This window comes from Aulonocara stuartgranti (genome assembly GCF_965226115.1).
Source record: "Aulonocara stuartgranti genome assembly, chromosome: 4".
NCBI lineage: Eukaryota > Metazoa > Chordata > Actinopteri > Cichliformes > Cichlidae > Aulonocara > Aulonocara stuartgranti.
In genome coordinates, this window is record NC_138942.1 from 32,938,594 (window position 1) to 32,951,194 (window position 12,601).

Below are 12,601 nucleotides of genomic sequence, written 5' to 3' on the forward strand. Positions count from 1 at the left end.
GAAAGAAATCAAAACTGAATGAGGATCTGATGGTACGGTCACCGGAGCAACCTGCAAATCTAAAGGCGACCACAGCATTTAAATCATTACATTGGGCAAAACATGCTAAATTGAGCATGTGCAATCGTGTGAGAGTGGTTTGGGGTCTTTGAAAGGATGAAAAGTAGTTTTCTTGAAATGTGCTTGTTTAATTTGCTTAGCTAGTGGAGTGTAACTTCAGTGTAAGGCCTCAAATCAAAACCTTGATTAACTGAACAGTTTACAGTTATTGATTGATTATTTTATTCACACACACTTATGTCATTTTTCATTCATTGCTCATCTCAACTATAAACAAAAATGAAAATTCGGCCTTGACAATGACACCAGAGCATGCAGAAGGATTTATTAATGCATATCATTTGAATGGCAACAAAAATGCCAGTGTCATGGTGGTGCGAGAGGAAAGGTGAGGGGATCAGCACACGTGATAGAATTCATCCTCTGCACCATAGACTATGATTGTTTGGACTAAAGGCACACGTGGAGAACTGAGCATCATTGCTATTCCTATGTCAAGCTGCTAGCATGCTGGGAAAGAAAAGCATATATTAATATATTACAAGTCTCTGGGTGTCGTTGCAGACGTGTGCTTTAACGAAAGCAATACGTTTTTGAACACTTGTGAGTCATCTTCGTTTTACATCATCACTGGTAGGTGTATGTTTAAGGGCACTAAATGTTGGGACACATGGCTTATGTCAGAAATCTGAGTGGACCAGGTTGGAGTCTTTAAATCGAGTTGCCGACAGTCCTCATGATTTAAAAAAAATGCTTGATATTTGCTACTGATGGAGTTAGTCAGGTGAGGGAGACATTTTTCATTCACGGTGAATGTAACGGCAGCTCCTGCTTTGCTCCATGTGCTGGATCGCTTTGGTTAACTCCATTCATGTTTGTATATGTGTGAGTAGTAGGTACCTGTGCGTCCTTCTCACAGCTTTTTTGACAGCTTTGTCTTGGGACGAGTGACGGGGTGACTGACTGGCTGTAATTTGGTTGTCATGGATACAGATGTAGTAGATACACGCGCACACGAGCACGCACAGACAGCAGTGTGACTCCAGGGGTTGATGCGCCTCAAATAGAAACGCAGAGATGAGTCATCCGCCAAGCTGCTGCAGTACACACACACACACACACACACACACACACACACACACACACACACACACACACACACACACACACACTCACCTTTAGTAGATGTGTTTGGTATGTTAGACCACTGAGATGTCAGACATGTTGCCTGGACAGTTTCATCTGCTACTATAAACACACGAAAGGCTGATTTTAAGCTAACAGCACATGTCTTTAATAAATAATCATAGTGTTGGATAACAGAGCAGCAACACAGCAGCCCATTCAGTTTCAACAAGACAGGACACTTCAAGTTAACTTTCTGTATTTACATTTTCTCCCTTTGCTGTGTATATAGTCTTTACTTGTGAGTCATACTGAGGCAGCCTTAGATCTGCTGGAGGACACAGGGAGCTGTTTACACAGGAGGTGAGGATGATGAGGGAGATGAAGGTGATGAGGAGGAGGTGGGATAGAAGTGATGATAAAATGATTCAAAGAAACATTTCTGGAAAGGAAACAGCAGCGACAGTGGTCAACGCAGAGATGAAAAGCAGACAAATACATGAATTAGACGAGTCCTGAGCTGGTCTGCTGGATTTGTTTGTCTGTTAAATGTAAAATCACTGATTACACAGAGCTCAGTTTGTTCTCCTCTTTTGCTTTTTCTAATCCTTGCACTCTGCATTTGCCAGCAGCTGAGACATCCCATTATATTTCGTTATGAGGACCAAAACCTATTCTTAATCTCTAGCTTCTGTTATGACTGAATACTGAATGGAACAAACAAATTCTATAAAGAGCAGTTTCATTGAATAATATCCACGCTGACAGCAAAGTGAGGCGTGTAGCTTCTGGTTACAAAGAAGCCTTTGCAGGATTCTCTGTGACAGTTTTCTATTGGAAGTGAGGTGACTGAAAAATGTCCGAAAGAATAGAAAAATTTTTTTGAAGCACGGAGAACGACTGCTCAGGATCAGAATATAAGAAAACAAAAGTCTGGCTCACTGGAAGCAAAATGGGAAGAAATCAGAGGTGACTTAAGACTTATGCACAGTCTTGTAGTTATACTTAATTTAAATTCCTTTTTGAAAATTACATTTTTCAACAAAATGTGAAGAAACTGTTGTGAGTTTGTGTCCAAAAGCGTCTTTGTATTGTGTTTAAGAGATTTTAACGAAAGCCTAACTAGATCTGGCTGTACTTTAACTACCAGCTTTTAACCACAAGATGGTGCAAGTGAGGCGGTGTACTCTTTGTTTAACCCAGCAAGTCCTTAAGACCACAGACGTATTGGCAGCCTGGCAAGCGGCAGATGCTCTTAAAGAAATGGTGGTAGCGAATAAAAAAAAGTTAAGCAGCCATCAAATAATAACATCTTAAACTAGTAAAACACTGCCCCCTGATGGTGGAAGTTGTAGCTAATTCAAACAAGTGTCTTTAAGGCTTCAACGTTTCTTTTCAATAAAAACCTGTTTATGGGTTAAGTGAATGAAGCCTCACAAAAACAATGATTAACAATATTGTTAATGCAATTTAACAGCAAGTACAGCTTAAAGCTGCAGAACCATTCGCAGCACCAACCTGATGGTGGTACTAAATGGAACAGTTGTCAGGATTCCTCCTCTGGGAGCCATGAATGTTGGCCAATCCTTTGGCTGAATGTTGACATATTTTATTGGTCAGGTGGACATATCGGCCAGCCGGTGGCACTAAATGACCATTCAGCAGATGAGCAGGCTTTATCCTCTTGGCACTGTGGATGCTTGGAGCTGATATCACACTGCGATCTTACACTGACTGTGCCATCCCCCAGTGCCCGCTGCTAGCTAACATAAACACCTGCACGGCCACAATTGGTGCACCCAAAAAAAGGGGGGTCGTGGAGCTAGCAGAGCAAGAAGAGGTCCACAGTGCCCGCCCACACTCTTTGATTGACATACAGTATTTGGCAAGCACAGCACAGAAACATGAAAGCACCCAGCGCCACCCTCCCATCCCCACCCCAGAGCTGCAGGCTTACTGCTCCCTCCTTCTCTCCTTCTCTCCTTCTCTCCCCTCTCTCTGTCTATTTTTATCTCTAGCTCCTCCTCTACCCTAGCAGGCTATTTTCAGCACTGTTCCCCCACCCCAATCGCCTGTGTTTGTAAATGCTTCTCTTCTCTTCTCTTCTCTTCTCTTCTCTTCTCTTCTCTTCTCTTCTCTTCTCTTCTCTTCTCTTCTCTTCTTCTCGTGTCCTTGCTCCCTCTCCTTTCTATGAAGTAAAATGAGCTGTTGTTGACTTTTCTCTGTATCCGTCTAACTTCCTTTCCACCCAGTGATCTACTTTCAGCCTCTCTCTCTCTCGGTCACCCTCCTCCCTCCGTCTCCTGTCTCTCTGTCGACGTTCATTCAGTAGCTCAGTGAGCGTCTCTCTCACACACACACACACTCATCAGTGACTCTCAGTCAGTGAATATTAGCCGTCTGACCAGCAGCTGTTTGTGGTCGCTGTGTGGAGCTCCACTATCCTCTGTCTTATGATAAGAGGACAGCGTGCCATCTCCTCTCCTGCTGCTCAGTTTCTCAGTGAGGACTCCAAACTCGCCGTCCCAGTGTTCTTCCATTTCCTTCTCTGTCTGTCATTCTCTCAGTGCTTCGTTCTAATTTTGGAAACATGGAACCTCGGGGAGCGCTCTCCCAAAGCTATTTACGTCCTCGCCTCTCCTCCTCCTCCACCTCCTCCTTGCTCTCCTCCTCTTCCTTCTCTTCCTCCTCCCTCTCGTCAGCCAGGAGGAGAACAGCGTGAGGATTCTTTGATGCACACAGAGCTGGGGAATTGGGCTGCTCCTCTGTCTGTATTTTTATTGTGTTGACGAGGCTGCAGCAGCTCCTCTCGTCGTCGCTCCTCGCTCTCACAGCCTGTGGGTGACTGGATTTTCCCTCGCAGCTGAATGGAAGAAACAAACTTTCTGTTCCTTCCATCTGCAACACACCCCAACAGCACTGGAGCCAGCACTGTGTTTCTGCATGGATCAGGACTCCAGGTGATGTAGGTACAGAGAAATAAACCAAAAGACCACACAGACACTTTTCAGGTGGTCTCCTTTGGCTGTTGACATTTTGATTGATCTGCGAAACCCAGCGGAGGGGAGGCTTTCTGTGGGCTGCAGCCGAGACGACGATATTAGAAAGGAGGAGTTTGCTCAAAGTGTCGCCCGCTCGTCATCACAACTCGAGCTGAGCAGTCAGAGACGGCAGAAGCTCCAGGAGTCCGATGGAGACTGGATTACACAAGAGAAGCACAGAGCTGTTCGATTATTTTCTTTTCTTGTAATTTGCGGCCGTTCCCTGCAGAAGTTAGTTTTGAAGTTTTCAGTTTAACTGTATGGGTCTACGGCATGCCTGCGTCTCGGATGAAGAAGTGACTGGTTTAATAAAATAAAGCGCCGGCTCTCGCCTTGGCATGCTGTTGCATCCCACCGTGTCAGGATTGTGCGCCATGTTGCAGACCATCTATGAGACTGAGTCCTGTTTTTCCTCCAGCAGCACAGACAGCCACCATCAGCCTCTGGAGCTCCTGAGCGGCAACAGGGGCTCCAGCGCTGCCATGCCCACTGCTGGTGAGTCATCTATGGGAAAGTAGGGGTGGGGGGAGAGGGAAGGTGGGAGGGAGGGAGTGGGGGTGCTGCGGTGTGCTGGAGTTTGATTAAAACTGATGAATAATTTGATGTTTTCTCTCATAAGTAACGCCTGTGTGGTATTTGTGTTGAAGTTTGTCAGCTGGAGCAGCAGCACTCGCAGCTCGCTGAGGAGACGGTGGTACCTGAGTACACTAAGTGCTCGGTGTCCACAGTTTGCGTCAAACTGTGCACTCCACAGATACCTCATACACGTATTTTTAGATTCAACGTGACTTCCCACATCTTGTCTGTATCGTCTTCTCCAGCAAACACATTGAGGATAAATATTGATGGATGTGTTTAGAAATCATAGATTTAAGTGGAATAACTGTGTGCAGGTTTCCAGTGCTAGGCGTCAGTGTTACAACGCAAAAGATACCCAACCTCAGAAAATATCCTGGTTCCATAGTTTATCCCTGCAGTACAGTTAAACAGACATTTTCTCACAATTGGAACTTTTAACTCTTTAAAAAAAAAATCGAAATATGTGTAAAAGTCTCTCGTTTGACATTGAAAGAGAAAGCTCCACATTTTATGTTAAAACAAAAAGAAAAATGAATCAGATTTTTAGAAATAAAGTGCAAGTTGACGAGCCTGACAGAAGGTCAAAGAGAGATGAGATTCAGTCTTCTTTGTAAGAAGAATATTTCACTCTTAAAGCAAAAAAGCAGTTCTCGCTCTTCTTCACATTTCTTAGAGAAGAAGGGCAGAAAGCCCCGACCAGTCTCTCTTGATCTCTTGTAAAAGGTCTGAGTATTTTTGTAGTTTATGTAGATGGTTTCTTTTTAGCTGTCTCTGTCTGGACACACTTTCTGTCATTCCGTCTCATTCTGTAGACTAAGTTAGCTTTGGGAATCCTTTGGGCATCTTTAGGAAATTGACAGTGTTTTAATTATTTATTTTTGGCTACTCCTATAATGCCAAACACAAATGTACACTAGTAGGAAACATGGGTGATAAAATGGATTTTCTGAGCTTTAGGTAGAGTAGAACTGGCCAAACAATGGTGCCAAAATGAGGTAAAGCAATGTTGAAATGTAGCTTGATGACAGCAGGCTGGAACAAAGAGGATGTATATTGACTCTAATCTTCTTTTGGCTGCAGTTACAATGTTGGCTCCGTGCATGTGTGTGTGTGTGTTCAGAATAAAAGACTTGCAGAGATTGAAGACGCTGTTAATGAAGTAGCTCAAGATTTGTTAGATTTACATGTGTAGTGGCCCAAAATTCCTTTAAATGAAGTAATGAATTTCCTCTTAGATTGCAAAATGAAAACAACTCCTGGATCAACACACCTGATAACCGCCTGTTTGTTTATATCATTATAACTGGTGAACTATGTGCACATCTTAAGCTTCTCAAAAAAAGAGAATGTCACGAAAAAGAACTTAACAAAAGAACTTTCACTTGTACCTGAAATATATCGAGTCTTCTTTTGTTTGAATTTTGATTATAGCTTATAATCAAAGCCAGCCTCTCTTATTATTAGAAGAGATATATTACAACACACAAATGGCCAAAATGTTCAAAGAAATGTTTGTCTGTACACCCATGACTCTACTCCGTTACTCCTTTACTGTGGATTACTGCGTCAGTGCATCGTAGTTGTGGCATTGCAAGGCTGTTATTGAGGTTTCTTTGATAGTGGCCTTTGGCTTTTCTGGATTTTGGGAGTTTGTCATTTTCATCTAGACAGTACTCCAGAGATTCTCTGTAAGGTTCAGGTCAGGTGAGTTCGTTGGCCAGTTTCATTTTGCACTGTGGGCAAGTGCTAATACCTAGATAAAGATATCAACATCTCGAGGAGACTGGATCCTTCACACTGCACTTAAAACACTGGGATATCTTCCTTTAAGTTCTTGAGCCTTGATTTCTAAATGCAATGCAACATTTACTTTCATCTGAAAAGACTTTGGGCCACTGATGAACAGGTAAGACATTTCTCAAGTCTTTGGTTCAGTAGTGGGTTAATCGTAGGGAAGTGACAGATGTAGCATCTTTTCCTGAAGACGTCTGTGCACGGTGGTTCTCGATGCACTGGCAACAGCCTCAGTCCATCCTAAGTTTAGAATCAACTTTTCTTGACCATCATCTCAAGACGTCAGTCACCCGGGCTCCTTTTGGATCTTTTCCTATCACACTTTTCCCTTCCACTAAACTTTCCATGCTTTGGTACGGCACTCTGTGAATCCTGTGTATCCAGCCTTTTCAGCAATGACCTAATGTGGCTTACTCTCGTTGTTGCAGGCATCAGTGACTGTAATCTGAACAACTGTCAAGTCGGTAGTTTTCCCTTGATTGTGGTTATTTGTATTCTACTAGCGCAAGAGATGCACGACAGTTCTCTTGCTCTAGTAGGCTGGAACTTTATGTAACCACAAAGTAAAAGTTTACCTTTATAAATGAGATTGTGAAAAATAATGAACTTTGTATGATATTCTACCGTAAGTAACAGCAGCTGTCACCTATTGCTATTCCTGTTGTATAGATAACCCTTTAATGTATTTACCACCCATCAGCCGTATCCTTTTCTCCTATTGGTAGTTGATCCAATCCCTTGTCTCAAAGTTGAAAGTTTAAATTAGTCCTTGCCCACTATGTGTCAGTAAAGGTTATTTTGGCTTTGTAAGTAGCTTAAATTCATTGACGTTCACAACTATAATCAGTGCTAGTCTGTGTGGACGCATCTGTTCAGTCATGTTTAAATCCACCACTGTCTGTTTTGGTCTCCACCGCCTGTTGTAGGAAATGTGCTCTGCTTTGTTCATCCGATACTTTCTGAACTTTTCCATCTGCTTAACTGTAAGCATTCAATGAGAGCTTTTTGTACTCTAAACTGATGTCGGATGCTGAAATGACCAAGCAAGATCACAACCGTGAGACTCAACCAGAAGCTATAGAGTGTAAAAACACAATGACGAAATGTACAGTGTTAAACGCTGAGGAGGCCTGCTTCATGGGGTGATAATTCTTTGAGGTTTCGTTACTGTTACTGGTTCACTTTACATTGTACGTGACCACTGAAGTTGAAATATAAAAACATAACTTGGTGCATCTTTAAAGCTACGTATATTCTGTGGCACAATTAATTGTACCAGATGTTCTCAGGTACTTTCAGCCCAGTGTAACACAACAGACAAGATCCACTGTGGATGACCTACAGTCTGCCATCCCATAATGCTTAACCCACCCATCAGTCTCTATAGCAACACCACACATGTGACTCCTCTCCCTCTCTCTAAGCTTCTAATTTGTCTAAAGTACACACAGCCATTATACTATTTTTACCTCACTCTCCCTCTTCCTCTGCCTTTTCTTTCTCTTGCTCTGTCTCTCTGTCTCATGGCTTTTTTTAGAGTGTTTTGCAGGGCTGACGTCATAGTGCCTATTTTCTTTTAGCAATGCAGAGTGAACAAGACGGGGAGAAAGAAAGCAGGAGAAAAATATTGGTTTGCAGAAATACCTCCCAGCAGAAGCAGCACCAGTGTGAAATAGGAGTGATAGAACCAGAGAAAGAGTGTAAAGTAATCCAAATTGGACTTCAAACTCCACATCCCTGATGGGATACATCATGCGATTTTCAAAATATTTGCAGTGACAAATCTTGGCCAACACTTAGTAAAGCATCTTTGACTCTGTCTGGATACTGACCGGATCACAGTTGCTTTAAAGCAGCCACATGAGGTATTCCTGTCAGAGGCATTAGTGGGAAATTCCCAGTTAGTAGATTGTAGGACTGTAACGCTGCAGCCAGGCTGACAAAGAGTCAGAGGTCCGCTGAGCCAAGCATTCCTTTAAACTGAACTAGTAGACTTCATTAATTTCCTCACAAATAAAATATTCAATATTCAAAAAATATTCAAAACCACCTCACAGACATATCATTATTTACAGATACTTTCAGTAGTATGGATATTTATTTAGACTCTTTCTCTCTGATTCATTTTTCTGAGTTAACTTCAGTAATTGTTTTCCTCCAAATCATCAACGTGTCTGTTAGATTCCATTCCTACAAAAGTGCTTAATGAAGTCCTACCATTAATTAATGCTTCAGTTTTAAATATAATCAGTCTCTATCTCTATTACTGGCCTGTGTACCACACACCTTTAAGGTGGCAGTAATTAAACTGTTACTTAAAAAGCCATCACTTGACCCAGCTTGCGTAGAAATTATAGGCCAATCTCCAACCTTCCTTTCCTCTCTAAAATACTTGAAAGAGTAGTTGTCAAACAGCTAACAGATCATCTGCAGAGGCTTATTTGAAGAGTTTCAGTCAGGTTTCAGAGCTCATCACAGCACAGAAACATCTTTAGTGAAGGTTACAAATGATCTTCTTATGGCCTCTGACAGTGGACTCATCTCTGTGCTTGTCCTGCTAGACCTCAGTGCAGCGTTCGATACTGTTGACCAGAATATCCTATTAGAGCGATTAGAACATGCTGTAGGTATTACAGGTGCTGAACGCAGTGGTTTGTATCATATCTATCTAACAGACTCTGGTTTGCTCATTTAAATGGGGGAAGTCTTATAAACACACTAATGTTAATTAGTTCCGCAGGACTCTGCTTACATTATACATTCTTACATACATTTTCATTGCTATATAGATGATACCCAGCTTTATCTGTCTACTAAGCCAGATGACCACACCAATTAGTTAAACTGTAAGAATACCTTAAAGACATGAAAACCTGAGTGACCTCTAATTTTCTTCTTCTAAACTCAGGATATTGTACTTGGCTCTAAAAACCTTAGAAACATGGTGTTTAACCAGATACTCTGGACTGCACTACCTTGTCCTCCAATAACAGTCAGAGTCATTGTTGACCAGCACATGCGCATATTAGACAAATATGTAGGACCGCTTTCTTCCATTTGCACAATATCTCTAAAATTAGAACCATGCTGTCTCAGACTTACGCTGGAAAATTAGTTCATGCATTTATTACTTCTAGGCTGGACGAGTGTAACTCATTATTATTAGAATGTCTTAAAAACTCTGTGAAATGCCTTCAGTTGGTCCAAAATGCTGAAGTGAGAGTACTGATAGGGACTAGAAAGAGAGAGCAGATTTATCGAATACTGGCCTCTCTTTATTGGCTCTGTTAAATCCAGAATCACATTTACGTTTTTTCTCCTGATGAACAAGGTCTTGAATAATCAGGCCCCACCTTATCTTAAAGACCTCATATTAGGGCGATTTGGTAATATGTGTTTCCTACAATATTCAAAAGTAGAATGGGAGACAGAGCCTTCAGCTTCCAGATCCCAGATTTGATTGCTACTTCTAAGAATAATATCCTTTTTCATAAAACTTATAGTTAGGGGTAGATCAAGTGACCCTGAATCTTTCCTTAGTTATGGTGCAGTTGGCTTCACCAATGCACTGAGCGTTTGCCACCTCTTTTCACTCATCATGTTTTTTTACGCCTCTACATTTAATAACTAGTTATTATTAATCTCTGGCTCTCTTCCACAGTGTGTCTTTTATCCCGTTTCCTCCGCTCACCCCTAACCCGTCACTGCAGATGGCCCCGCCCCTCCCTGAGCCTCATTCTACTGGAGGTTTCTTTCTGTTAAAAGAGAGTTTTTCCTTCCCACTGTTGCCAGGTGCTTGCAAATAGGGGGTCATTTGATTGTTGACTTTTCTCTGTATTATTGTAGGTTCTATTATAAAGCAGCTGTTTTTGTGATTTGGCGCCTTATTAATAAAATTGAATTGAATAAGACACAAATGGTTCATTTCACCGGTCCAAGAAACAACAACAAAATAAAGTACTTGGGGATTTTTATCCTGAATTTATAGTTGAGCGGCTGTAGATCATTTTTATTTCCTTCATGCTCATTATTATGGAGAATGTTTATATGGTTTTGCAACATCTAAAATGAGCCATTTGACAAACAATAGTAAATACTGAAGAATCTTAGTTTCATTATGCCAATTCTTAGAAGAAAATGGAAAAATGTAAAATTCATTTTTTAAAAAAAGTAACAATATTTAATACAAAATGAAGTCAATAGTTACTGCTCTCACATTTACACTGTTCTACTTTTCTGTTAATTAATCTTTTTATCCAGTAGTTTGACAATTTTCCTGAAGTACCTTTGGCCAAATGGAATCTCCTTGTGCTGGTGATTTCAGTGCTTCCTTGTGTGATGGATGGATGCACAGAGTGTACAGACTTGCTTTTATGGACGTAGCGTTGGGCGATGGAAGCTAACAGTCATTGCATTTGTTTGCTTGGTCCTTATCCATTAATTAAACTGCAATTTGTGGTCTATTGATTAGCCACTTCAACTTGCTGTTTGAATAAAGAGGACATGGCTAGTAATAGAAAATCACAAAATGCTTGCTAAATTACTAATGCTAGCTGTTTCCATCAACCCACAGATAGTACCTGATCTCGGATCAGGTAAATCAGAGTCAGCAGCGGGTTATCTAGTTTGTCTATCCACTATTAATCTACCCTCAAAGACCAGAAGTTTGTTCACAATGTGCATGCACAAATTAACAGTCCTCCTAGCTTGCCCAGCTCAAGCCAGTGTTAATGGCACATGCACATGCTCATCAAATCGACCGGTGCTATGTATTCTAGGGAGGCAAGCATACTTAAGCCTGCTTACAGAGTTAACAGCTAACTGTGGCTGCATGATGACAGTAATTTAAAGGATGGTGCACACATGCAATGAGAGAAGCTCATGGGACAGAACACTCTTTGAGATGCAAGGAGAAATATTGATGTTGATTTTTTACATGTTACTGGACAAGCAGTAACATGTTTGTCCAGTAACATGCAGTGGTGGCTTTGCTTGCCCTGATTGAATGCCACTGATACACATTTATTTAATTGGAGTTCTTCACGCCTTCATTTTTAGCTTGCTTTATAATAAACTCTCTGGTTTTACGAGGTTCATTCATTTTCTTGAAGAAGTGTGCCTGTGTATCTTATTAGGGCCAGGGTATAATGACCAGTCCGTCTTGTTTCCATCCAGATTCATTGACTGGACGAAGTGGACCCACAGTCTGTCTTTCATTCTTTTTTACTGCATCTGCCGTGGTGCATGAATGACTGCGTGGTGCTGCAGTGAGCAGTAGTCAGTTAGAAGCCGATACTGGATGATTGACTAAAATGTTGCCTGAGCCCTGCCTCTGTGTCAGACTGTACGTTAGTGTGTGTGTTTACCAGACTATAAATGTCTTCAGTTTGACGTCAGACGCTGGCTGCTGTGGAATGCTGCTCTGTTGCCAAACGGACTGTTGTACCCACACTCACAGACCGGTCTCTCACGTACACACACATATACAGACAGAGTGTGTGTTGTAGTGGAAGGGGAGACACGTGCGTCACAGTGAAACTCCAGAATATTTGTTTAGGTAATTTGTGAACGGCTGCACACATATGCACAGGCACACTTGTTTATCCAGAGCTCCCACTTTTTGGGCATTTTTGGTCACAAACCAGCAGCCTGAAAAGCTTCTGCTGATTTCATATACCTGTGTCATGAAGCACTTGTTCACTCGTTGTAGATCCACTTCATGTTTCTCTTCAGCTCTGCTATGATCTGAAGCCAAAGTCGTCACAATCTAACAGGCTTGGCCCTACTGTCGATGTTCCTGTTTGATTAGCTTAGAAGCCACATGGGAAGCGTCAGACATCAGAGACCAATCGGTCTAACTCAGAAAGGTCAAAGGTCAGACTTCACAGTAGGTAAAACCTAATTAAATTTCCTCCCTGGTCTGCAGACAGGAAATGTCCTGACGTCACAGCGTGCTGCCGTGTGTGGCGTTTCCTAAGAAATAGCCTGATCCTCTCATAGGG

The 12,601-nt window shown here is 41.8% G+C and overlaps 1 protein-coding gene across 1 annotated transcript in view; it reads left to right on the forward strand.

The window, feature by feature from the left end:
- The first annotated feature begins 1,399 nt into the window (after window positions 1-1,399).
- Window positions 1,400-12,601, forward strand: part of hdac5 (histone deacetylase 5) — a 42,992-nt gene continuing 31,790 nt past the window's right edge. Inside the window, exon 1 of the mRNA XM_082530021.1 lies at window positions 1,400-4,721. Coding sequence (XP_082386147.1) covers window positions 4,565-4,721 — 157 coding nt within the window. The 5' untranslated portion in view covers window positions 1,400-4,564. The remainder of the gene's footprint in view (window positions 4,722-12,601) is intronic.